Consider the following 23,748-nt stretch of genomic DNA (forward strand, 5'->3'; position numbering starts at 1 on the left):
TGATACCATCTGAGTTGCAATACAGATATTTTAGTTTTCTGATATTTTGGGCAACAAATAATTTCATTTGTCCGGCTCAAAATAATTCTGACTCAACATAATGATTATAATTATTAAAAGACTCAAATTAATGTAATAAAAACTATGTGAATTTATTTTTGATTCAATTATGTTTGGCTCTCTAATTTTATTACATTTATCCTTCTTTCCTGCTCAATTGGATTATGTTTAATTCATCAGATTGTGACATCTTGTAAAAACAAGTTCTAAATTGTAATAGCAAATGACTTGTAAAATAATACACATTTTAACATGAACTAAATCGATAAAAAATATAACAATGTGTTATCTAAAGTTTGTGAACGGAGCGCTTGAAATATTTTTTTCACGGCAATGCCGACGGCTTTTGGAGATTGGAAGAATCGGCAAAACGGAGCGCTTTCTTATGGGCGCTATTCATTTCAGAAGAAGGCAGCACCATCTGTATTTGGTTCTGTGACACCAGTGAGTCAGTGAGGCCGGATCGGCACCTGGAGAACAAAAGGCCAATTTAGTATGTTCATCTAAGGGTTGCTAATGGTATTAGGGAGCCGGCAGGGTGGTCGGCAGGGGCTCGGCGCTCCAAGGTGAGCCCGCAGCTTGACCCCGCACTCACACCAATTCACTGGGCTGATGGCATTAGTGCCCCACATCTGCCATTTGTTTGTGCTACTCCCCTCAGTGCTTTCCCCTTTATTTCATAGTTGTATTCTTCAGGCAGGCGCAAGTAGAAAATAAGTTTTAATCTGACCCAAATAAGATTTTCCATGCGGCCGCTCCTCTGACACGAATCATTGAACGGAGATAACTAATCAGATAATTGTGGAAAAAAGGATGGATGTTGCGTTCGAGGCTTGTCTCTGTGTTGCCCAGAATTTTCAGTATGTGATAAAAGAGAAAGTGTTAGCTTTTTTAAAATGATGCAAAAGGTGCTTTGGGTACAGAGGAGAGAAGAAGACGGCACGTCGTCTGCTTAATGTTTTAAGACAGGTTCCGGTAGGAATGCCTCTGCTTCAAATATTTCAGAATTGAGAGAGTTTTATATTATTAAAGCATTCCAGAAATAATTTTCATGAGAAAAATTGGAATGACATCATTATGTAGGAAACTGTGCATTGTGACATATTTGATGAAGGTTTGGAAAATTGTGCAGAGAGCCGTTTTTGACAGAGCCGTGCTTCCCGGTGTGAAGCTGTTTCTGTGGGAAGTGGGTGGCGGAGCAGGGAGAAAGCTCCAGGATGGAGCTGAAACGCTGCAGCGGGTGGTGCTGATGGAGGCTGCCTGTGTGGTCCTCAGCGGTCGGTGCTCCGCCGGGCTCTGCCGGGCTCTGCTGAGAGTGCTGGAGGTCCATGGTTCTAATGAATGTTTCATGTTAAATTTAGCGCCAGCGTTGTTCGCAGTGCAGCGCTCGCTTGTACATCTTATTTCTATTAATGTTCCAACAAAGGTGAAAAAGCAAAATCCACATCTTCTTGTAAAAATGAAATCAAGGAGAATAAATCCGTTGTATTTCATCAAAAGAAAAGAAAAAACAAGAGGATGTTCTTTGAATTAAAAAAATTCTGCCCTCATCCAAATTAATTGTAATTAATGATTTCAATCCTTTTAAAAAATGGTTAAAATTCTGAGACAAAAATATTTCTACATTCCTCTCCTTTTTTTCCTGACGTTCCCGCTGTTCCCGCACCATGAAATCTTGCTTCATTAAAAGTGTATTAATCTTGTCTCGTCTCATGGGAGGTACCTTAAGATGATGTTGTGTCTTTTTCTTTAAATTGTTGGAGGAAAAAAAAAATCTTCCAGATTTGGTCCCTGTCAGTCAGAAATAATTGTGTGCTTAATCTTGTCCCTGATGGATGACTTGGAGTTCAGCAATGGGCCAGCTCCAATGACAAATACAATATTAATATTCATTAACTGCTTTGACAATGCTAATTTTGATGCAGTAGTAAAGGGCCTTCCAAAGTTAGCGGCCAAAGCATCAGAGCTGAGCAAGGTGGCAAGATAATTTGTGCTGCTTTACTGAGCTGAAGGCTTTTAAAGTCTTAAGCAGGGGAAAAAAAGGCTAGGTACCACAAACAAAATAAAAGAGAAAGAGAAAGTTCAGACGCATTGGAAGCCAGGACTGTGGAAGTAATACGATCAAGAGACGGCTACAAAAATTTGACACCTCCAATGCTGCATCTTTGAGCAAATATTTTTTTTATTTAAACAAAAACTTACAACAAAAAAGGAGCACAACATGGTAAGTCAGCACGTTCTTGATTTTTTTGTTTAATCTTTTTGATCTTTTCAATTATCGCTATTTGAAGATCAATAGTCATTTTTTTTCTGTTGTGGTTGAAAGGCTCACAGCGGTGGTATAGTGGATGGTCGGATCACGGCTTTAAGAGTGGGCTTCCTCTCTTCAAGCCACCAGTTGGCCGGGTTGAATTTTTCTATTGCCAGCTCTCCCGAAAACCGTGCGGGGCTTGTATCCATTTATTGGTGTTTTTGGTATTGTTTTAACTGCTGTTGTTGGCTTGTTGTGTGGCAGGTTTGACTTTGGAGCTGGGGTACTTTTTCTACTCTCAGTTGTCTTAAGAGAGTTCAGGCAGGAGAGTCGGAGGTGCTAAAGCCACACTACAGTGACAGGCTCTTTTCGTGATAAATGTCTGTTTTTTTGTCTTTTGTGTGGCTTGTTTTTTCCGGGGCTTCCTACATCAAAAATTGGGGCTACCGACAGGCAGGACTGAGGGGTAACGTGGCTGCGACACCGCACACCCTTTGCCCCGGATTGGAATGCTTTCTCTCGCCTTTTTTTCTGACACTTTTTCTGCCCAGCGTTTGTGTTTTTTCATTTTGTATTTAATTTAGTGTGACTTGCGGTGAATGGAGCGTGGCTAGTTTTGGGGATTAATGACATGACGAGAGACACCCCGCTGCTTGAGTTTAGCCAAGTTAGGGCAAGTCCTATAGACGGCACTCCACTACCTTTATGTGTGCCAAGCCGCTGAATGAAAGCCTCTCTCTTTCTCTCCCTCTTTTTGTTGTTCTTTCAACTTATCAAAGAAAGAGAGATGGACACAAAAGAGCTTATTAGGGGGGATATGAAGATGGGCGAGGGGGAAAGAGGGAGTCCCGGTCAGACGCGGAGAAGAGCAGCGCAGCCTGAGTGTGTGTTTGAATGCATGAGGGGGCTGAGAGTGAACAGCCAGCTCTGGCCATCACGGTCCCCCCGTTCTGGGACCTGAAGGGCTGCCGTCCTAAATTGCTCCAGCATACCTTGGCTCTTGCCCGGTCCTCCGGACGCTCTCTTATCGGCTTAACCCATCGGGCGTTAGCGAGGGGCTGCCGTAGATGAGGTGCTGCCCCCCAGTGGATTAGTGGCTGACATGGTGGTGGGAGTCTGCTTGGAGTCTGTGCACTACCACGAGTGCCAGCATGCTTGTTTTAACCAGGAACCGAGCAGCATCCCAAATACAGCTCTTTTAAATGGTAAGACTTTTCAACATTTTAATTACAGCTGTGCTTTATTTTCTGGTGCTTGTTTTGCTTTAAATATAATGTTTTGATTGAATTTATTCATGGATATTTTTCTGGACTCAGTTTGGCAATTTATAACACTTATGTTGCTAAGTGACAGATTGACAATTTGGATAATGAAAGGCAGTGTTTGATTGCTTTGTCCTGACATCCTGACAGGGGTGTATTATTCTAAGACATCAAACTAAATATTCTTATTGTCTATTGTATGGTAAAAGACAATTACAATAAATCGAATAGATAAATACCATTATTTATATTGAAGCACTTTCAAATATTATGTTGTATTGACATTTACATTTAAGGAAGTTTGATCATATCTGCTGCTCCTGTGCCTCTGCAAACATTAATAAATCAGAGTTACAGTTTTTAATGTTCCTGTCTTAAATATTTAGGTATGTGTAATTTTTAATCAAATATGATTTTTTTAAAATAACATAATAATACCGTTATCATTATAGTATATGCAATAAAAAAAGAGGACTTCAGGAATTAGAGGTTTTTAAGTGTTTTGTTTTCACAGTTTCATCCGGCATTGTTCAAAATGCATCTGTGAAAATAATGAATATATAAAGGTCATAGGCCGTTCCGTTTCCTTGTTTTGTAAAAGTTTTTGTTCTTTCCTTTTTCTTCTCTTTTATTGCACACTTTCTGGTCTCGTGGCGAACATCTCAGACAGTGGAGTGGAAAAGATTTTTTTTTTTCTCATCCCTGTGCTCTCTTGTGTTGTGGTGGCGATGCCATTGTGGCTCGGTGATTGGGAGCTGTCCATCACTTTCTGTTGAACTGGCAGTTTACTTAAGAAAGTGCACGTGGGACAAAAGGAGATGGCAGGAGTGTGGCAGCCTGGCTGAATAGAGGGAGGGCAAGCAATTAGCCACCGCCTTGTCGGGGCTCTTTTACTTGTCAAGCTGGAGCCCCGGCGCTATTGTCCAAGCTGTGTAAAGGACATTCCCAGGGCTTTGTTTTGGCTTTAAGGGCCTCAGGACTGCCTGCTGCAGGCCAGGGGAAGAGCAGGGTCCTAACAGTGACAGAGAGGCTGGACGAGTGCAGGAGAAAAAGAAAGAAACAGCGTATTAAGGGAAGAGTCTCTGTACGTTTTTGCTTGTTTCTGTTGCCAACTTTTAAGATGTATTAATACAGCTATAAAAAACACTAATCTTTTTATTTTATTGACTTGCTTTTAAATATAGTTTTTTCATTTCTCAATTCCTGTTATTCCTATTCCTATTCCCATAGTTGTTTTTTCTTAATTGTTTTCATCTTCAATAACCTTCATCAGGTCATATTAAAAATGTATTAAATATGACGTTGCTTAGATAGAAATAATTTTTTCTATAAATATTTAATTTGTCATGGTCATTAGTCAGATTCAGGTTGTTAGAGGTTATAAAAGGTAATAAACGGATGACAAGTCGTGTTAATTATAGAATGTAAAAAAAAATTCATCGGAAAATACAAACTCTTTATCGGAGGGGGGTTCAGCTTTTCTTTTAAAAACTGTGTTATTTTATATTTATCCTGTTCCTTTATTTAGCATCTTCCTATTTCCCTTATTCAATGAATAATGTGGGAACAAATGTTTTCTCTCAGCTGGAAAAACAATTAAAACTTTTTTTTGTTGACAAAAAAAAGACAATGTAGCAAATTATTTTTTGAGAAAAATATGTTTTTGTTTTCCAAAAGAAAAAAACGAAAATCAAAGGTCATGCTTGATGAAATTCCCCTTTAATGCACCTTTTCCGTGTGTGTGTATGTGCTCTGATGGCCAACGCATCTCTTGAATTTCTTTGTGCTTGTTGAAAGAAAGTCTTGACCGTGTGAAGCCTATCATTTGACTTTAGTATTGAGAAGAATGATGGATCTGAAGTTGAAATAGTTGCAGGAACCGGGGAGAAGAGGGCAGCGAGGAGGGGCTCCAGGCCTTGTTCACATGAACCTTGAATTGAGACAAAGTTGAGGGGGGAGTTGAGAGAAGAATTGTTCTCCACTCTAAGGTATTGTTTTGGAAAGGGGGGGATAAAAAAGGATTGCAACAAGAGGTGCCACGTCCGTGTCAGAGTGAAGACTTTCTCTCCCTCTCCTCAGTTTCCCCCCCGGAAAGTGGAGTATGAAGAGGGGACTGTCAGCATCACACAGATAAAGTGACTGTTGGCCACACTTTGCTGAGCCTGCCCTCCCTTTGTGGATGTTGTTGTGTCTTGTTCCTTTTTTTCCCTTCTATCTCTCTCCCTCTCCTGCTCTCTCCTCTTTGTCTCCATCTCTCGCCTTGCTCGCTTTACCTTGTAGCCAAAGCTTTTCAAGCTGCCAGTTCGTCTCTGGGCATCCTGGAGGCACAGCAGAGCCCACACACATACACACACATACTCTAAGAAACACATACACAGACCCAATGTACAGCAGGGATTTGGGTAATAACTGATTTTTTTGTGAGTATTTTTTTTCCTGGAGTATTGCTAGTGGGAAGACGGCTGCAGTGCTGAAAAGCTGCTCACAGTCATTTTTCCTTCTCTCTGTCCACATTCTGGCTCTCACTTCTTGTTCTTCTTGTCACCGGCATCAAAACTTTCACTGAGAAGAAGAGGAGACTGCTGGCCGCTAAGAGCAAGAGCCTCTGTGGTTCAGAGTGAGGGATTTGGAGGATCTTTTTTTAAAGGATGGATGTGGGTGGGTGGGGAGGATTGTGGTGACTGTGTGTTTATGGGGGAAACTAGGCCTCAGAACCTCAACCTACTCTAGACGCCTCAGGAGATACACACACACACACACACACACACACACACACACACACTCTTATGTCAAAACCTGAGGGAACAATGGTCAGCCGGTCGCGGCACCATATGCAAAGAGAAGAGGGACGATAAACACACATGCACACACACCACACATGCCCGGCAACACACACAGTGGAGGAAGGAGCCAAGGAAGAAACAGACAAAGAAGGAGAAGTGGAGGAAAGAAGCGGCCAAAAGAAGCAAGAGGGCTTCTCCCCGGCGTAGAGAGGAAAGGAGGAGCTGGGGGGGGCAGGTGGTAGGAGGAGGAGACGGGGGCGGGGGTGGGACTGAGGGGGTCATGTACCCGCGGGATGGAGCTTCAGCCGGGCCGGAGGAGACGGGAGCCAAGGCAGGAGTCCTAGGCCCCGGGCTCTCTCTCCTCCAGCAGGTGGGCTGCTGGCATCTCAATCTGAGCAGCTGGGTGAGTAACGCAGTACTGCTCCCCTGCTTCTTCTTCACTGTCTCTGTTTTTTCTTACCACTGAAGGCTTTTAACATTATTCTGACAGGTTGTTGTTGTGGTGCAGGCTGGTAGTATGGCGAGGGGAAGGGCAGTATTTGGTCAGAGAGAGTCGTGGCCGTCTGTTTTTAAAATGTGCTGCCAGATAAAAATCTTTTTGTGTAGGCTTATTAACTTAAATATGCATGCTAATAGCTCACAACATTGATATAGGCTCCACAGACTTCAGTGATCGTCACACACGTTAAAGAAAGTCCCAAATGTTATTGATACTTAAATGGAGGCCTAAATAATAAATGTTATAAACAGTGTATCTAACTTGATTTAAAAGAAAGTCCATTTTCACGGTTCTCCTGAGGGGATTTTATTTACTTGACAAAACATTATTTGATCCCGCTCATGTCTTAACCATGAAATGTAAAATAAGATTTCAATAACCTCACAGATTAACATATCCCTTTGTTAATGTTGCCATCCAATTCAAATTCTTAATTGCCTGGCTTTCAACTGAAATTCTGAGGGGTTGATTGCATTTCAAAAGGCAGAATTCAGTCTGGCTCTTAACACAGTGATACAATATCACCTCTTAGAGAAGCCCCTTTAACTCAGGTATGAGAGCTCAAGAGGCTGTTTACATTGAAAGGAAACAGCTTTACCACACGTGTGTCTAAGAGGTGATTTGTCTTCACAGAATACAACAGTTCTACCAAATACCACTTCATATTTAAGCTATTTGTGAGCAGTTTTATTTGTCTGTGACATATCAGAACATGTCCTTTCTGCGATTCTATTTGATGTGCCGACTATCAAAGATGGGAAGCAAAAATAAATGGTGACGAATGACTTGAGTGCTAGGGAAGAGAGCAGGAGGAAGGGGAGCAAAGGCTCTGGCCCACATAATATTTTTGTTCAGCGCTGTGATCAAGCAGCCGGCATGTCACTGCAGCAAAGTGAATAGATTAACTTTTAACTATACTGTGGTCTCGGGAGCCCCTTGCCCTCAGAGATGCATCTTCTCTGCGAGAGAAAACTGATCAACACCTCCATATCTGCTTTTTAAATCCTTTTGCTCCCCTTCTACAATTCCCAGGTTCTTAATATTGTGGAGAGGCTTTTTTTTTCTCTCTCTAGTGATTAACCAAGAAATGTTATTTCTGAAATGTAGCAGGGGTTTTTAATCAGCGTGGTATGCTGGAGGATCGTGGCTCTGATAAGCCTTTAATTTGTCAGAGCATTTCATATTCCATTGCCGTTAATCTCGAGGTATTCCTTTTTAGATTGTCTGCTTGAATCTGATTGATTTGACTGTGTGTGTGTGTGGTGTGTGTGGTGTGTGTGGTGTGTGAAAGTTGGTTGGTGTGATATGTGGTTGGCTGAAAGATGGTGATCTTTAGCCTGGAGGGGGCACTCTATACCTCCCAGAGGAAAACAGCAGTCATCTGTGTAAACAGATTTCAACAGGACGACATTGAATGATACCAGGTGATTCATTAGATTAGTGGCAGCACAGTTTGTACTTTTTAGTTTTGCTCAAATCAAATAGTACACACACACACACACACACACACACACACACACACACACACACACATACAAATTACTCTTCTCTGACACTTTCCCCCAGCTCCCCAGTATAGCTGCTGAGTGTGTGTGGTGTCACTCCATGTGCCTTGGACGTGGGCCACTTGCACGCTCTGGGAGAGGCTCAGGGCGCTCTGGCAGCTTTTTCTGCTTGCTTTGGAATTTGGAGGCCTGAGAGGACCCCAATCCATCACTGCACTGTCATCCCCACATCTCTCCTCTCCTCTTGGCCTCTCCTTCCCTAGCCCCGGCCTCACTACAGCTCATTAGCGTCCCGCAAGCTGTTGTGACAACTCATCATATCATGACATGAAGCAGAGAGACAGAGGCTCTAGCCCCCCCCTGCCCCCACCACCCCCTGGGCCGACAAGGTCACCACCTTCACATTTAGGGCTCAAATTGGCCCTGCGAGTTGCCACCAGGCGGAAATGCAAGGCCAACAGCTTTTTCCTGTCCGGCCTTCACCTCTGTCTCCCTCCCTTTTGTCTCATTCCATCCTGCTGTCACTTTCTCACCCCCTCTGCCTTCCCCTGTACCTTCTCTCTCTTTCTCTCTCTCTCTCTCTCTCTCTCTCTCTCTCTCTCTCTCTCTCTCTCTCTCTCTCTCTCTCTCTCTCTCTCTCTCTCTCTCTCTCTCCCTCTCTCCCTCCGAGGTCCGACTTGAAGCAGCTCATTCATTTGTCCCCTTCCAAAAGGCTCTTCTCACACGGTGGTGCAACAACATTAGTCACCAGCTAGTGTCAGAAGTATTTGACAGATGATATTATGGTTGTATAAGCACCGCAGCTTGTGAAACAAGTTGAACACTTGCATAGGTACTTTGTTCAAAGTTTTGAAAACCTAAAAATAGAGGCATTTGGTAGTCATCAATGGCTAGTCGATGTGCAGGTTTTGTAGAGAAGCACCATTGTGAATAGAGGCTGATTACAATGACACAAAAAAAATGGAATATATTCATGCACATAAGCATCTTTTCCTTTGAGCATGTGAGCCTTACAGCTTGAAATAAAAGAATAGAAAAAAATAAATAGAGCCAAGGCAATATCAATAACATAACCAGAGGCAGCAACTACTGTTTCTGGTTGCGTCCGCTGTTCTTAAGTGTGCTGCCTCCACTTCACAGCCCTGGCCTTCCTCAGCAGCAAGCGCTGTATGCGTCCTGGACATAGGGAGTCAATATGCTCACTGATGTTCATACAAGAGTGTGCTCTTAAATTTTTCTGCAGGGTCTTTTGAATGACAAATTTCTTTTTGAGGCTTGAGCACCTCGTCTTTATGACTACAGAGCAGTCTCTTTGATTGTCTTCTGCTTTATTTGTTTATTGTAATGACGGAGGTGGTGGGAAAGATGCGAGTCAGCGGGGGTGTAGGGGCAGGAAGTGTTCTTTATTTTCCCCTGGCTTTTGTTGAGCAGGGAGAGTAAAAAGCCTCCCACGTTGCCTGCTTTTGTTTCTCTGCTCTCTTTGGGCTCTGTGCGGCTGAAGCTTCCTGCCAGACGAGTCCCGGGCTTGTATTGTCCCGCAGTGGTCACAGGGTAGGCGCCTGGGCCTCCTTTCCTGCAGGGACCACCGGGTGCTGCTTTGACGTCAGTGGGGAGACAAAGTGGGTGCTACGGCGTGTGCGATGATCACATGGCATGCATAGAAGGAACAGGTGAACTGATTGAAGACATCAGACCAGAGGAAGTCCACGACAGCTGACTGACCGTATATGCATTGGGCGATCAACAGTTTGACTGATGGCAGCTTTCACCTATGTCAGCAGATGGACCTCAAAGGGAATGTAAAAAGACAGAAAGGGAGATGACTATTCATCATAAAGCAGGAAACACCACCAACATACTCACTACCAAAACTTGAGTTTATGCTGCTCATCTTCTCGTCGTCACATCCAGCCACTGTCTGTAGCGGACCGAGATGACTGTGGAGGCAGCAGTCAGTCCAGCCCACTGCCATTTGCCTCGCTCTGGGCTTTTCAGGGGAGTAAAAAAGAGCACACTCTTTGACCACAAGTGACTATGATGTAAATCGTCTGGCTTCTAGCTCTCTCCGTCTCTCTCAGTCCCATGCACACCCTTCGCTAACACCCTCTGTCTAAATGTGGGCTCACTGGATGGGCATTTTGAACTGTCCTCTCAATGGCCAGGGCCCCTGGACAAAAGAACTCATTTAAATGGCCACTAAAGCTTTTCAGCACCAAGAGATGAAGAATTGACAACATTCTTTCACATCATTACCCGAGGGAGGAGCAGGGAGTCGTGAAGGAGGAGGTTAGGAGGTGAGAAATAGGGGGTGGTGGGCCAAGAGGAAGAGAGAGGCCATCTTCTACATTCAGCTGCAGATTCATCAGCTGCATATGGCAGCTGTCATAACCCCCATCCTGATTGTTTTTCCATCAGTTTATTCTTTTTCATCCCCACTATTCTAGATGTGCAGATCAGATCAGCAGCCCCTATGCAACGAGTGCCTTGGTTTGTGTTTCTTTTTAACGAATCCCCCCCCCCCACACACACACACACACACACAAACACACACACATACACACACTCCAAACCCCTCTCTGCTTCTGTTCTCCATAGCCTTTTCGGCTCAGGGCTGTGAATGAGTCCCAGGAGTCTCTCTGCCTCCCTGGAGTTCTGCTGGGGTTCATTAATCTTTCATTGGGACCATGGCAATAGGGAATGCCCCCCCTCCCCTTCCCATTCTCCACTCCCCCACCACTGCCACGACAGAATAGAGGTCTAGATGGCCAGGCTTGTACAGACCATACAGATGGACAGCTTTAACTACCCAGTGAAAATGTAGTACGGAGTTCTGAATGGACTGTTTTTATTACTAACCCAATATTAACTTCTGCCTCAAACGGCCTGGGCAGATGATTAGTTTGCAGCATTAAGTTCTGCTCACATTTGTCTCGCCCTGGGCCCGCAGCTTTGCATTTGTATTGTCAATGAGCATCATTTGTATGTATGCCCCCCTGCCAACATCTAGTCCCATTAATGTTTTTCAAAGTCTTTTGGAAATCTGCCACAGTGGAGCGCTTTTTCCCCCTCTCTTGCATGGGTTAAAGTCGCTAATGAGGGTGTGTGGCCTAAGAGAGAGCAGATTGAGAACACACACACACACACACACACACACACACACACACACATATACACGTACACACACAAGCAGCTTGGTGTCTCACTCCTCTCCCCCCCTGAACATATCATCCATGTTATGATAAGCCTGATTAGTGCTGCTTCTTTGACTGCTGAGGGCAGGATAAGGATGTGTGAGTAAAGAGGCAAGAGCAGCCTCTTCCACCAGCCCTAATCTACAGCAGAGCTCTAATCTGGTTATTTTGTGGTCCGGGGGACTGTGTGTGTATTAGTGTCTATCTCAGCCTGGTCTGATGAGAGGGGCTGAGCTCCAGTTAACACAGGGGCCCACGGCAGCACACCCCTAAAGCTCCACTGTAATCTTTGGGTAATTGAAAAAAGGGGGCCTGCACCACTTAGGAGCACAAAGAGAAGATTACATAGCTAAAACTAATTTGGCAAAAATGCAGAAATGGATTTTCGGTCCCCACCTCCTTTCTTCTAAACCTTTTATTACAATACACCCCTACCCTCCGTGAACCGGACCCTGGGGGAATAGATGAGGGAAGGGGAGCGAGGCAGAGGGAGCCCAGGAGGAGGCTTCGAGAGCGGGGTGGGAGGAGAGGCCAGCGGAGCGCTGACTGGAGCTGCTAATGACTGTGGATTTACACGCGCTGCCTTGATTTTGTGGTTTACAGATGATCGATTACTTGACTGCAACCGTGGTTAAAAGTGCCTCAACACACATCAGACCCAAATGTGAACTGGCAACCCCCCAAGCCTCTTAGATTGTGTTACTGAATTCCAGGGTGACACCGAAGAAGTGTTTTAATTACAAACCACACTATTTTCACTGTGGCTTGGCGGTTTGGCGCCCCGGGAGCACTATGAATTTGATAGCTCTTCTTTCGAGAGACTTCAGACCGTGTTGTAATTCTGTGGCAGGCGCCTGCGATCTCTAACCCTCTAACTTTTGGCCTCTTTTTTTCTGTCTCTTCTTCCTCTCAGTCTAATAAGGTTCCAGTGGTACAGCACCCTCACCATGTGCACCCTCTCACGCCTCTGATCACCTACAGCAATGAGCACTTCACACCGGGGAACCCCCCACCTCACCTACAGTCAGACGTGGATCCCAAAACAGGTAAAGTATTTTTTCCCACTGCAAGCATGTATTGTTTTGACTGCCGTGTGGAGAAAGTTTTTTTTTTAATTCAAAATAGGGTTTCAGTTAGCAACATGCTACATGATTCCTGCTAAAAACACCATTCGAAAACAGTACAGAATGTTTTTAAAGGCGTCTGGAGGAAACTTCTGAACCCCTCCAATATGTTTCAAGAAGTTGAGAATACCACAGAAGCAGCTCTCCTTAGATAAGGCGCTTCAGCTCTTAGAAAATGTTTGCACTGCTGGGTGTGTAAATGTTTTATTATGCCCTGCCACCATGGTTCACACATGCAGGACTTTGTTTGTCTTGACGGCGTCTCTCTGTCTACAGACATATTCTTGGAAAAAACAATTCAAGATTAAAAGATAATTCAAGTGTCAGATTTAAAATAAATGTATTGCTTAAAGTTTATCCTATTCAATATTGATTCTGCTCATATTTTGACCTTTAGAAACATAACAAGGACTATTTACCAGACTATTGTTGGGCAAAGTCATTTCAAGTACTTCTTGTTGACAACTGCAGCTCTCATCTGATACTGATTGATTTAGCTATTACGCTCATTTACTTGGTTTGGCTTCAGTGGAGAGTGGCCTACATTCGAGAACAAGAACCTGAACAGTGGCTCATAAACCCCCTCGTAAAACATGGAATTCAGCAAAAAACCACGACTTCTCGTGACCACAGCCTCAATTACCAAGACTGAAAAACAAGACAGCCACTGTAGTTGGAGGACCTCACATCTAAATACCAGAGACAGGAGTCCTCAAGACTGTCTGCTCGGAATTACGTCTTCAACTAAGTACACAAAAATCCTCAAAAAGGAATACGTGACCTGAGCACTTGGATTTATACAGGTTTGATGATCCACTCTGTGCCTGTGTCAGAACTGCACTTATGTGTGTACATCCTGAATATTCAGGGTCTGCATTTAGCATTCAGACTCTGCCCACACATCTCTCCCACAACCATTCAGCATACATTTTTTAGGCAATTTCATTCATTTCCGTGAGCATCTTGGCCCAGCTCTTCATTTTGCTAACTGTCATTTGGCCCATACTTTCAGGGTAATGCCTTTTTAGTGCGAGGAGGAATAATTTCATGCTTTTCAGTGGTCTCGGGTGGATTCAGTCAATGTTTTAGGTAATAATGTTCCCTTATTATGATGGTCCTTACAAAGGGGAAATAATGTACCAGCTGCTGTTTAATGTAGTGCTTAATAGGGCTGCTTAATTGGGCTCAGTGTTTAATTAATTAATGAGCTGTATTAGCTCTTCAGCGCTGGGTGGCGATGGGATAATATTCACAAGGCTTTCCTTTTTAATAGAATTTGCCCTGGTTATAGCAGTACTCAAAAACAAGTTTTCCAGCACAGCACATTACTCATCTATTACAGAATCTCCAGAGTCATATCCTGGATAACCTGGATCAGCTGAGAATTGGGTGTAACCGCCAACACTAGCCAAGTTCTGATCCATGAAGATCGACCTGGCTCTACATAGGCCATCTTGGCACCTGTCGAAATATCTGCAACAACAGCTGCACAGGCGAGCCAGCTGTGTGGAAGGAACGCAAATCAGCCAAAAGTCCCCCAGTTCCTGGTCTACCGAGCACACACACACCTCCCTGCTGTTACATGTCTAGTGTTCCCTGTTTCAAGTTTGCCATGAGAGAGAAAGTTATTTTTACACCCCGGCTGTGTACGAGACCTTTTCAAGGCATTCATTCAGGGCAGCTTGTCGATGCAGTTTCTTCGCCTGTCAGCTGCCACGAAATGTAAAGGCAACACGGAGGACGCTGTGGTTGCTCGGCGATTCCCTCAAGGAGAGCTGTCCTTAAATTGGACATCTTTGTCACGGTTCGTCTTTGGGAGGGAAACAGAATTCTACACTGTTTTTATGTGAAATCTGAGGATCAGTTGGACAAATGGAAACCAACAAACCAATACATGCATTCATGTTGCCATTACCCGGGACAAAACATAGCTATTCAAATTGTCCGCCATTAATCTGAGGCAGAGAAGTATTGACCTCAACTGAAAAGGAACTTGTTGTTAAATTGATGCTGACTTTCAGCTCATAATATGTAACCGTTGCATATATATTACCTGGGCCAAGGAGGTTATGTTTACGGTTCTGTTTGTTTGTCAGCAGAATTACGGAAAAATTACATGCCTGGTTTTCATTAAAGTTCTTGGAAGGGTGTAGGAAGGACCCCTTAAGTTTTGGTGCGGATCTAAATCACGGGACAAATTATCTTTCACTTTGGTCAGCATTGCGAGATAGGGCATGGCCTTGGCGGAGGTATACGTTCTCCGACTGCCCTTGTACTTATAATGGGTTTATTCATTTATAATATCAGGTAAAGTCTACATACACATCCAGGCAGTCAGTACCTAAATCCCTGAAACCTGTATTAGCAGCTCTCTGATCACAGTAGTAATTATATAGTTGTGTTTTGTTAACTTCTAAACCTCAGTCATTTTATATAATTAATGTTCTGAAGCAATACACAAATGTGACAAGAATCGTGTTGGTGTTCTCTCCTCACCTCTCCCCTCTGCCTCTTCCAACACATTGTGCCGCCGCCTCAAAGGCCTTTGATCAGGAAGTGTGATTTAGCACCGTGTACATGCGTGCAACAAGCCCTCTTCCTCCTCCTCATCCTCCCATCTGCACTCCTGTGATGTCTGCCCTGTTCAGATGTGAAACTCTCAACAAAGAATAAATTCAGCACTGACAGAGATTTGGTTTTCTCTCTGTCATCATCTTGTCTGTCCACCTCCTCCCTGATCCTATCATACTTTTTCTTCCACAGGAATTCCAAGGCCTCCACAACATCCAGACATATCTCCTTATTACCCACTGTCACCTGGCGCTGTCGGCCAGATCCCCCATCCGTTAGGATGGCTAGTACCACAGTAAGCAAATCTTTTTTTATTATTATTACTCTTTCTACTGCATCGTCTTATGAGTTCTGTGAAAAGGCTAGCAACACCCACATATTGCTATGATTAATCAGCTGTATATCAAGCCAAATCTTTAAAGAGAAGAACAGCAAACAGTAGTAGCAGACATTACACAGCAGGATGTTTTTCTTTATGTACACAAAGTAAATTATGGAAGCTGTCTCTGTCTCCTATCGGTCCCAAGAGTGGGTCCTCTCGCTGTGTTTAAGGCCTCTAAAACTCCGACTTGATCCCTTTACTTTCTAACACACTCACTCCTGGACCAGCACACTGCAGCGTCCTCGGGCCCTCACCAAACTCAACTTGCTACTTTGTGGCAAATGCTATTTTGCATGTCCCTGTATGGTCCAATTAGAGTAATGAACCGTGATTGCCCGTATTTTACCCACAATTCCACACGGGGGCTCTCCCCTGGTAACTCTTGTCAACACTTGTTAATATGACAAAAGGCTACAAATTAAGCTCTGTTAATTTAATGTTTTCTCACCGCGATCTAAATACCGAGAGAGGCCCCAAGCGCAGCCATGGCGCCCTTTGATTTGCTGCACTTTATTTTGGTATAAATTTACATTCATTATTGTTTGTCTTTGGATGTGTAGACCTCAATTAGCGTGATGGCTCCATTAAAGAGTCCCGCGCTTCGTCTTTAATTATCACAACAAAACACCTAGTTCCAGCTTGGGGAGGAACAAGGCCCCACTCTGTCGACACCGAGCGAAGGGTTATGAAATTTAATTAGCCATTGCTATCAAGATTTGTGGCATTCAAATTGTTCAGAGTTTTCCTCCCTTTGATCTGCGCTCTGCAATCCCCTAGATTTTTGTCCTGATCAAATGAGAATAAAGAGGCCCACGGTGGGGAGAGGAGGGAGACAGAGGGCTTTAACTTCTCCTCTTCCATCAACCCTGTTCCTTTACCTTTTCTTCTTTTCTTCCCCCTTCCCAGGCAAGGTCAACCTGTTTATCCAATCACAACAGGGGGTTTTAGACACCCCTACCCTACTGCGCTCACTGTCAACGCATCCATGTCAAGGTGAGTTGAGACCCAGGAGCTAAACACACACTCTTTCTCACTTACTTGTACATTCAGTTTTGTATGTGTTTGTGTTGGCTGTGAGGGCAGTGCACAAGCAACACACACACACACACACACACACACATAGTGAGCAGCAACTTCTCCCTTAAGGAGAGCTCACACTCCCCATCTCTGTGTTCAAAAGGCCAATTCTCTAGTGTGGGGCTCCAGCTAGCATGCTCAAATATTAATTATATTTATCATTTTCTAATGAGGCCCCTGAAGAACATTTACCCCCACTGCATGTCAGGCAGATCTGAAATGAGCTAGGGCATGTCCATGCTGTGAGTTTGAGCAGCCAGACGGATAAACAAACACAGCAACACTTTGAAGGGGACTAGATGATATAAGCCGGGGCCTGACACTTGGCTAGTGCTTTGGTCCAGCCCATTAGGGTCCAGCTCAAGTGCTGCTGTGGACATTAGTGCACCCATGGGGGTATGTGTATTTGTTGCCATCTTGTATACATGCATGTATGTTTGTCTGTTGGTGTTAAATGACTTACTGTTGCCCTGAGGGATGCATGTCCTCTATATTGTGTGGACAGCGAAAATAATACATTTTAGATGACTAAAAGCCCAAAAAAACAACAAAAAAAACCCAACCCCAAACAGCTTTCTACTCCACTACGCCATATCTTCCTCCCTCCCCTCTACACACACTTGCAGCATGGGGACTATGGACGGGACTTGCTTAGAGTCTAGGGATGAGGCTAAGCTTCAGTTTAAGTGCAGCCTGATTGGAAAAGCAGCTCCTGAGGGCGGTGTGTTTAGACCTCTGTGACATTGATGGATCATGTAGATGCAGGTAGGGAGGAGTTGCAAGGGGGAATGCCTTTTTTCTAAAAGCATAGCCCTGAGAATAAGGCAAAGTTGAGTTTGAAAGCTCACTCACAGTTCAGTTTTTCAGTTGTCTTTTTTTTTTATTTTTAAACTGTCCTTTAATAGACTCAAATATAAATACCGTCTTGCATCAAACGTTACATATGAACTGGAGAAGAGTGTCTGGATTAGAGCCAGATTTATCCTTCCCAGCCCTTCCAGAGCAAGTCTCAGGTGCAAAGGGTCAGACGGTTGTCCAGACATCGGCATCTGGCAGCAGTACCCAGCCAACCTGGGCTATAAGTGACTGCTAATTGGGTCCCTTAATGACAGCCTCTACATTGTGATCATCTTATTTCCAGTGCAGCTAATTGAATATACTGGCTGGGGTGTGGGGGGACTGGCCATGGGGAAGAGCTAATGCCCTGTGATGAGGCCCCTAATTGAATTAGTATAACTGAATAGATGGAGGGCTCTGGGAGCTCTCTAGAGAATGGGAGGGTTTAACACATCTCCAAAAAAAAACAAAAAAAACTACTAAAATCTGGCTTTGACAGGGCAGAGAAAAAAATAATATTTGTCGACAATATCTAGAAAAAACTCAGTCTAATTGTGTCAGTAAAATGACAAAGTCCTTTCATACATAGCCTTCAGCCAGTTGGTTTTGTTCAAAGAATGGACCAGACTGTTATGAAAGCTCAAACGATTTGTAGGGAGCAGGCTGACTGGAGGAAATCGGAGAGAATAGACATCCTGGCCTTGTACTCTTGTCGGGAGCCAGTTCTTTGCAGGAGCGCGCTGCTTCAGTATCGGTCCCCCGTGCCGTAGCTTGAACTGAATTAGAATGCAGGGAAGGAATCTGCTACCTCCTAGTTCTGCAATGAGCACCTTACACCTAGGTCCTGTTAAAAAATGCATTCTTTTAGGACGGGAGGAAAAAAGAGCCAAGGAGAGGAGAGACAGTCAGCAGAGCAAATGAAAGACATTATTTTGATAATGGGGTTGGAGCCAGGGTAGGTCCCCGATATTGTGTGTGTGCTTGTTAATGTATGTGTGACAGGTAGGAGGTTGTGAAGGCCCCTTTGCCCCTTATGCTTAAGCCTGCCCTTTGATATGTTCCCCCATCATCCCACTCCCTCTCTTTTTTCTTGGGATCGGGAGAAGCGCACCGGCCAGATCATTATACATTAAACAGGCACGGGGGCTACTGCTTCGCATTGGCAATTAAATGGCACTGGCTGACACTGGGCTTGCTGCGCCAGTGACCCCCCCCACCTCGACCCCAACACCGCCAGCCATTCTTACCTTTTAGATTGAGACGTAGGAGCCCCAGGGTTGGGGCGGGTGGATGGGCGGGGGCCTCCACTGCGTCTCCTTCTCTGTGTTGGTTAAATTGGTCCAAGGCACTGCTTGCCGCTGATGAGCCCGGATGATGATGATGATGCCCCCACGCTTCAAAGGGATGGCCGTCATGTTTAAACCATAACCTGGGCCATGCAGTGGCAGCAGGAGGAGGGGTGGGAGGAAGAGAGGAAGCGAAAGGAGCGCTGAGGTGGTGAGGGGACAGGGAGGAGTAGAGAAGAAGGACAAGAAGAAGAAGAAGAAGAGAAAAATAGATCTTGGAACAGAGGAAATTTTAACAAGTGCACAGAGAGAAGGAGGGAGGGTGAACAGGGAGAGAGGAAACGGATTGAGCAAGGAAAATGCAGCAGCTCTAATGATGGGCGATATGCAGCCACTGCTGCCGAGCTCCCCATCAACGGATGACATGGCACAAACACCAATGTGTCAGTGATGAAGGGAGAAGAGGGGAAAGGAGAAAAAGAGGGAAAGAGTTTGAGGGGGGAGCACACTGGCACTCCCCTGAGATGGCCTCCAACAGAAAGTAGTTGTTCCTGGCGAGTTTATCCTCATCATTATATTCTGGCTCGGAGCCATGCAGCCAGACACAGCCGGATAATGAGCTGCTTTAAAAAAAAAAAAAGAATTATTCCTCTTTTTTTCTTTCTCCTTCATCCTCCTCTCTTCTCTTAAATTTGTGTGGTCACATGGATCCAAGGTGCTGTGCTGTAAACTTACACACATGCATAAAAGACGCGTTCACGTTCAAATAATCTGGCGAAAATAATTAGTGTCATACATAAACCAGCACACACAGTACAGCAGTGTCTTACGGCTGTTCTGGCCAGTGAAACAATTCCATAAATAATGTTTTTTGGCCTCGATATGTGGAGCGGTTGGAGATGATGAAATGACGATAGGAGCGTAGAGGGAAGAAGATAAAAACGTCAGTGCTGCTGACAGTGCTGAACTGACAGAAAAGAATATGAGGAAGCAAATGGAGACCCAATACCTGAAGTGATACTAGACTTTGATAGAACATTTTAATCTAGTTTGCAATATTCCTTGATAAGACATAATGGTTCAAGCTGTATCCCCATAAAAAAACTGGTATGTTCATACTGTACCAGTGCAATTGCTAAAAAATGCATTAACCTCAAATATAACAGTTACTTGAAGGTGCCATCTGTGGATGCAATTTAAATCTCATTTGGAAATCATTTCGTCAGCTATCATAGGTGACAATTGTTAAGACTGGTAGGGGGTGGGGGAGGGGGGTTCGGGGGTGCCCTCCTCTACACCTGAGAAGTGCTTGATGTACCAATAAAAGCTCTGAATGGCATTGATGCAGCAGCCTGCAGTCTCTCCAGAACTGAATAGAAAAGTTCAAGGTGCATATAACCCTCAAGTTGCACGTTTCATTGAAACTATTACATGAATTGTTGCCGAAACACTCAATAGAAATTTTAAATCTCAATGAGGTAGTGATTAAATAACGTTGAAGAAATGCACTTTGCTCAAGTGTTCGGTGGTTTGGGTTTGTCAAAAATGACATTCAAGTGATTTGTCCTTGTGCACTTGCACTTAATTATTGCCACACAATATAGCATTCATGCTTTTGAATCATATTTTACTGATGGTTTGTCATAACTTGCTGTTAAAGCTTTGTGTGAAGTGTATAGCTGTCCAGGTTGAATTCTGTGCTCAAATTAAACGGTGTGACATTTGATCTAACACTCAGTTTGAGTAGTTAAGTCTGCCCTATCTGGTTGTGAGTAATACAGAAATCAGCCTTGGACATTTTCATATGGATGCTTTTATGTGCATTTATGTCTTTTCTTGTGGCTAAAGGCCAATTCCATTTCTTTAAAGAAAACTGAAAAAACATTGACATTTTATTGAAAGATGGAAATGGAATTTAGCCCCTTTAGTCTTGTGTATACATGTGCTCCATCTCCTCATTTCACCCGTGTCCATTCTGACGATTTACACAGTCTTCTGTCCTCTAGGTTCCCCCCACACATGGTACCCCCTCACCACAGTTTGCACACCACGGGCATCCCACACCCAGCCATTGTCACACCCAACGTCAAGCAGGAATCCTCCCACAGTGACATCTCTCTCAACAGCTCGTGAGTAGACTTGCGCTACCCTTAACGTAGTTTTTCAGTCTCACGTATCATAGGTTGACTCCGCTCACCTTTCTGCCTGCTGGTCCTCCACAGGAAACAGTCAGACGCTAAAAAGGAAGAGGAGAAAAAGAAACAAGTCCACATAAAGAAGCCTCTGAATGCCTTCATGCTCTACATGAAGGAAATGCGGGCAAAGGTGGTGGCTGAGTGCACACTGAAGGAAAGTGCTGCCATCAACCAGATCCTTGGACGGAGGGTAAGTCCTAACACTGCAATAATCAGAGTGAAAGGCTCATCAGTGGTTTCCAATCCTGGTGGTCAGGACCCTCTGCCCTGCTAATTGTATTCCTAACATGATGATTTATGACGGGGGAGGACCATGATTGGGATTCACAGGCCTGTTAGAAGATTAAAAGATTTTTGTGGTGACCTGATGATCCAGCATTGTAGATATAAAGGTCCCACATTTTAAAAAAAAAAGTGAGATTTCCATGTCTTTTGATAATGAAGTATTTAGAGGTGCTATATAAATATTGTGAGAGTATCAAAACCATCAATCCACAGAGAAATGCACACAGCCTGTATTCAGAAACTGGGTCTTTAAACGAGCATGCAGGACTTCTGTACAGTTGTGGCGTCACAACTATACTGTAAAGTGCTGTTACAGTCATAACCCAGCTGCAATGATGGTGTAGCAACGCGAAGCATAGGTGCCAAAGTCCTGGAAATGCTGACCAATCAGAGTAGACAGGTATATTGAGACAGACAGTATAAGAAAAATAATGTTTTTTTTTCAACATTAAAACATGCAAACATGTCCTAGTCAAAAGCCCAAATACAAGTATGAACCTGAAAATGAACATAACATGGAACCTTTAAGTCCAGTTCACAATGTGCATACCTACATATTTCCTATTTATGGTAAAAGAAAAATTGTCTTTTCATGTCTTGTTTCTCATTCTACAGTGGCACGCCCTATCACGGGAGGAGCAGGCCAAGTACTACGAGCTGGCCAGGAAAGAGCGACAGCTCCACATGCAGCTGTACCCAGGCTGGTCAGCACGAGACAACTATGTAAGTTTTTAAGTTTACAAGTCGTAACGGGCTGTTCTCTTCCCCTCTCACTAGGTGACATGACCAGGATGAGTTCTTTCTTTTGCTCTTATCTAGCCTGAGGGATCACTTTCTTCTTGTAATTTTCTTTTGATATGTATATCTGAGGCTGGACAAATTACCTTGACCTGAGCCCACCTTGTTACGGCATGAAGGAATATTTGTAACAAAGTCTGACCACGATGTTGTTTATATGAAACCTTTGTGAATGTTTTGTGCCCCAGACACTTTGTTCTGACAAATAAGTGCACAGATTCTCATCAATGATCAAGCTGACCAGAGTCTTCCACAAGCAGCCTTTGAGAAATATGTCTTCCAAAACAGAATCTCATCAAGATGTCTAGATGTTCACAGAGCAGTGGAAAATAAGACAAAAGATTACAGAAAAAGAAGATAAGAGCAGAAAACAAGAGAGAGGAGAGATAATTCTGGTCTGGCCTGCAGTGGCTGTTACAAACCGGAGGGCAGAGACAGGAAAAAAAGGCAGAGAAAAAAAATGAACGAATAAATAAATAAGTAAACACAAAGAAGAGTCCTATTCTCTGTTTCATGTTTTGGGCATTCTGCAATATAATAACTAAGGTTCCTGTCTGTGTCTATTTTTTTCTTTCTATTTTTTTGGCGGCTAACCAACAGGGGAAAAGGAAGAAGAGAAAAAGGGAAAAGCAGCAAGCAGAGAGCAATGGTAAGTGAGCTGCAATTATCTCCCATATTAGAAGAGCCCCATCATGTGTCAGGCAGATGTGACATCTTGCAAGATAAAAGTCAAGCTAGTTTTTTTTTTTTTTTGTTATGGTTTTTTGTGTGTGTGTGTGTGTGTGTGTGTTTTATTGTGCCTGGCTTTTTTCTTTTTTTGTATAGTTATGCTACCCAATGCAATATTTAAATGGTAGAGTTGCTTGTAATACCCCCCTTTTCCTATATTCCCCTAGCCTTCCCCAGCTAATAACAACTGAATATGCATGACCCCCCCCCCCCCCCCCCATACTCCTTCTCACCTCCCCTCTTGACACCCCCCCGACTTTGCCCCTTAGCGTTCTGGTATTGTGATATGTATGTTTTAAGAATGTGAAGTTGAAGCATTGTGAGAGCCATTAACTTTGCTAGTGTTGTGTGCGTGGCCCCGTTTTATAATGCCTGTGCCCTGCAGATAGACTGCACTACAGTACTGTGTGTGTGTATGTGTGTGTGTGTGTGTGTGTGTGTGTGCGTGCTTGTTGGGCTGCCCCTTGCTTGCTTTCATGCATGCTTTTATATCAGCATGAGAACAATCACTTACATCTTAAAATTAAGGAGGTTTGCTAATTCTATGATTTATCCATTTTTATTCTTATGATTCATTTTCTTTGTGAGGAGCCATGGCGACTTGTTATTATGTATTTTGCGCTCGTTTGGTGACGGATTTCTTCTTGAAGGCCTCTCTATCTGTTCTTTTTTTTCAGAACACAGAGAATATTTTCCAAACCCTTGCCTTTCACTCCCTCCGATTACAGGTGCTAATGTCATTTTGAGTATTAAATTACTAACTTGTTTTTTTTTTTTAATGTTTATTTATTTATCAATGAATGTGCAATATTAGGCAGGTTTAAGATTAAATTCTTTATTCTATCTAAATGCTCTTTTTTGCTTTGTTTGCTGCTTTCTTTTCTTAAAATGTTGCCATTGTTTATTTGACTTC

At 43.7% G+C, this 23,748-nt stretch overlaps 1 protein-coding gene across 16 annotated transcripts in view; it reads left to right on the plus strand.

Moving 5' to 3' along the window:
* Positions 1 to 23,748, plus strand: part of tcf7l2 (transcription factor 7 like 2) — an 89,572-nt gene that overhangs the window by 60,254 nt on the left and 5,570 nt on the right. For 4 of the 16 annotated variants that reach the window (XM_083933128.1, XM_083933136.1, XM_083933143.1 and 1 more), the window contains 8 exons: positions 12,465 to 12,597; positions 15,439 to 15,541; positions 16,535 to 16,621; positions 20,820 to 20,957; positions 21,051 to 21,213; positions 21,924 to 22,031; positions 22,692 to 22,755; positions 23,513 to 23,563. In XM_083933128.1, the coding sequence (XP_083789254.1) occupies positions 12,465 to 12,597; positions 15,439 to 15,541; positions 16,535 to 16,621; positions 20,820 to 20,957; positions 21,051 to 21,213; positions 21,924 to 22,031; positions 22,692 to 22,755; positions 23,513 to 23,563 (847 nt within the window). The remainder of the gene's footprint in view (positions 1 to 12,464; positions 12,598 to 15,438; positions 15,542 to 16,534; positions 16,622 to 20,819; positions 20,958 to 21,050; positions 21,214 to 21,923; positions 22,032 to 22,691; positions 22,756 to 23,512; positions 23,564 to 23,748) is intronic. The other 12 variants (XM_083933137.1, XM_083933138.1, XM_083933130.1 and 9 more) reach the window with 6 other exon arrangements.

This window comes from Echiichthys vipera (assembly GCF_963691815.1).
Source record: "Echiichthys vipera genome assembly, chromosome: 18".
Lineage (NCBI taxonomy): Eukaryota > Metazoa > Chordata > Actinopteri > Perciformes > Trachinidae > Echiichthys > Echiichthys vipera.